The 2,900-nt window shown below is 36.5% G+C and overlaps 1 protein-coding gene across 2 annotated transcripts; it reads left to right on the top strand.

Annotated features, from left to right (window-relative positions):
- The first annotated feature begins 345 nt into the window (after nucleotides 1-345).
- Nucleotides 346-2,523, top strand: LOC105138335 (uncharacterized protein At3g17950-like). 2 transcript variants are annotated; one of them, XM_011044387.1, is made up of 3 exons: nucleotides 346-509; nucleotides 763-903; nucleotides 1,789-2,523. In XM_011044387.1, exons 1-3 carry the CDS (start codon nucleotides 498-500, stop codon nucleotides 2,266-2,268), a joined length of 633 nt encoding a protein of 210 aa, XP_011042689.1. In that variant the 5' UTR covers nucleotides 346-497; the 3' UTR covers nucleotides 2,269-2,523. The 2 variants fall into 2 exon arrangements, 1 of the variants encoding a protein (XP_011042689.1); XR_844748.1 differs by lacking the exon at nucleotides 346-509 and adding an exon at nucleotides 525-634.
- Nucleotides 2,524-2,900: the final 377 nt, after the last annotated feature.

The raw sequence follows: 2,900 nt of genomic DNA, 5'->3' as shown, positions 1-2,900 counted from the left end.
ATATGACTAAATTATTTTTTTATATTAATTCTATTACACTTTATATTTTTTTTTATAATCTACATTCATATTAATTATTTCTTAAATTTTAGATATACAATAACTATATTACATTACATATCTCACTTTTATTTTATATAGTTTATATTTACATGTATTATTTAAAAAAAATTATATAAAATATTAATATTTTTAATATATATTTTTAATTTTTTAAATTAACTCGTATGACACGGACCAATCACTAAACCAGGTTAAAGCCCAGCCGGTTTTAATCATTATTAACCCTTGTTTCTTGCACTACTGTATAGGTGAAGTGCATCCATTTTGGAATTTACTTTCTAAACTTCTCAATTTCTCATAGTCAATCACACCTCGTTAGTTGTCTTATCTTGTCTTGGAGGGTAGAAAACACAAAGGAAATGACCTCCTAACTGTGACTTACTTTTACTTCGATAGCCATATTTATACAATTATCACAATTACTCTTGGCAGATATGGCTCAGCAGGTATAGCTTTGTCTTCCTTTTCACTTCTTGGATGATCCCACATGGATTGTCTCTTAGATTTTCATGTTTCTCTGATTTTCCGATGAGGGCGTGTGTTCTTTTCCTATCATTTACCTGATTGAAGGGTCTACCTTTTCTTTGTCAAGTTTTTCTTGTTTCTTATTAAAGTACAATTATCTTCTTCTTTTTTTTTGTGTACATGATGTTGAGGTTGAACGGGTTCGAATAATTTCACTGACTGATTTGATTGCAGGAAGAAGGTTGGCCTCTGGGTTTGCACCCCCTGAATGTGAGAGTTGGGATAGCTAGAAATGGAGATTTTTCTGGATCAATATCATTCAACACCTTACTCACTGGTTCCTCAACAGATTCCTCATCAGACTTAGACACTGAGGTCAGTAAAATGACAAGACCTTACTGTGAAATTTTTCTTCATTACGTTTTTTATTAGTCTTTTCCATAAAAACGTACCTGATTTTTTTTCCCCTTTTCTTTTCAGTTTGTTTTGTTCACATTCCTTAATTTGCTTGGTAATTATGGGGTTTGACAAGGAGATTTTGGTTTCCTGATTTTTCTTCTCCATTTTGAAATATAGCAAGTGACCTTAATGAACAATGTCATTGATTGAATGAAGACTGGTTAGTGTTTCCTTCGACATTTTCTTTGAATGAGTAATAATGCAGCATTGAAAATCTCTTTTCTCCATCCAAAAAGTATGGTAGTGGTTAGGGTTGGTGACCTTGTTCGTCAATCTTGTTTGTTAATTCGCTCTCAAAGTGCCTTTTCTTTCTTTTTTAACGGTGCAATGACTAACAATTAGGTACCTTTCATAATCAGTAGTCAGTTCAATGCACCAGCAATTCATAATTGTCATATCAGGCATCCCTTGTGATATATATTACAGGAGGGCACAAATTAACGCCTGCGGATTGATTTCAGTTGTCCAATTTGTGTTAACATCAATTTCAGATCCTATCTGGTATTCCATTTTTAGGATCAAACCTTGGATATTTTGTTAATAGGAGAAATAAAGTGCAGAAAATACAGTATAAAAAAATAGAATAAGAGACTCTTAAGAAAGGATTCAATCACCTTGTACATTTCCATCTGAACCAAAACCCAGCTGCCTAGCTTTACAGTCCTTAACGGACCTCTTCTGTAGAAGATGCTACCTGGTTTGCAGTTTTTCCATCTTTTGATTTGGCCGTGTAATTAAATAGATAAACTGAATGTCTTCAATCTAGAATTAATAAGGCTCATCTATTCATATTGATTCCAGTCTACAGGATCTTTCTTCCATGACAAGAGCATTACTCTGGGGAGTCTTATAGGTGTTTCCAACATACTAGAGCTCTCTAGAAAATCAACAAGGGCAAGGAAAGTTGAAGTAGTTGAAGACAAGAAGAGCTGCAAATCCAAAACATGGATTTTCTCTCTATGTTCAAGAGACACTACTGATGCCAAAGTTGTGAATAATACCCCATCTCTTGGCCATTTTCTTGCTGTGGAGAGACGAGCATCTAGTGAATATAGAAGGAACCACGACCCAATTATTCATGGACCTCATGATGAGCTTGAACTTGCTCAGCCTGTTACGGAACCCAACTCACTATTTGTTAATGGCCATGTTGCTCCTCCTAGACCAAGTCAAAGCTGCAGTGCCGAAGCTGGAAGGAGAGGAAATGAAGAACTAGAGCACTGTGGTGAATCTGCAGTGCCAGTTCTATTTTCATGCATATGTGGACAACCCTCTCTTTGAATCACCTTCTACGCACCAAAAAAAACAAAAAAACAAAAAAAATCCTTCTCCTGCTGTAACTGTTGATGATTGAATTTCATGTCCTGTGTAGAAAACTATAAAGGAGCTTGTCATTTTTATTGGTTTCAGGCTAAAAGAAATCTATTTCACGTCTATGCACTTGATATCTCTCTATAGGGTGGTCTCTTGCTTGGTGTTGAACAACAAATACTGAGATTTCGCGAGATTATGATTTTGTCAATCTCCTCGTGACCATGATAGTTCTGCCACCATTAAAGCAATCCAAGACCTTGCAAGGCGTGTTTTTCTATTTTTATATCAAGACCAACCGATTAGCCGATGAATCCAGAGGCCTTGACCTGCGCTACTGCTATCTTATAATACTTTTACAAGAGCATAATAACTAGAGTGGGGCTCCCAATTTGCGGGACTACAAGGCAGGATTGAGAGTGTCGAGGAGATTGCTGCGCAACGGTCTTGGATTGGAGATGCATCCGTGTCTCCGGTTTCTGCCTTGTCCGTACATGGACAGTAGTTGGTTATCTGATCCCACGAATCAAGCAGCCCAGATTTGTCCTCCGGCTGAAGCCATGGGCCGTGTGCTTATAGTCATAAACTAGATGATTGGTAGC

This window comes from Populus euphratica, unplaced genomic scaffold (assembly GCF_000495115.2).
Source record: "Populus euphratica unplaced genomic scaffold, PopEup_1.0 scaffold88.1, whole genome shotgun sequence".
In the NCBI taxonomy this organism is placed as follows: domain Eukaryota; kingdom Viridiplantae; phylum Streptophyta; class Magnoliopsida; order Malpighiales; family Salicaceae; genus Populus; species Populus euphratica.
This window is presented reverse-complemented; position numbering and strand designations above follow the sequence as displayed.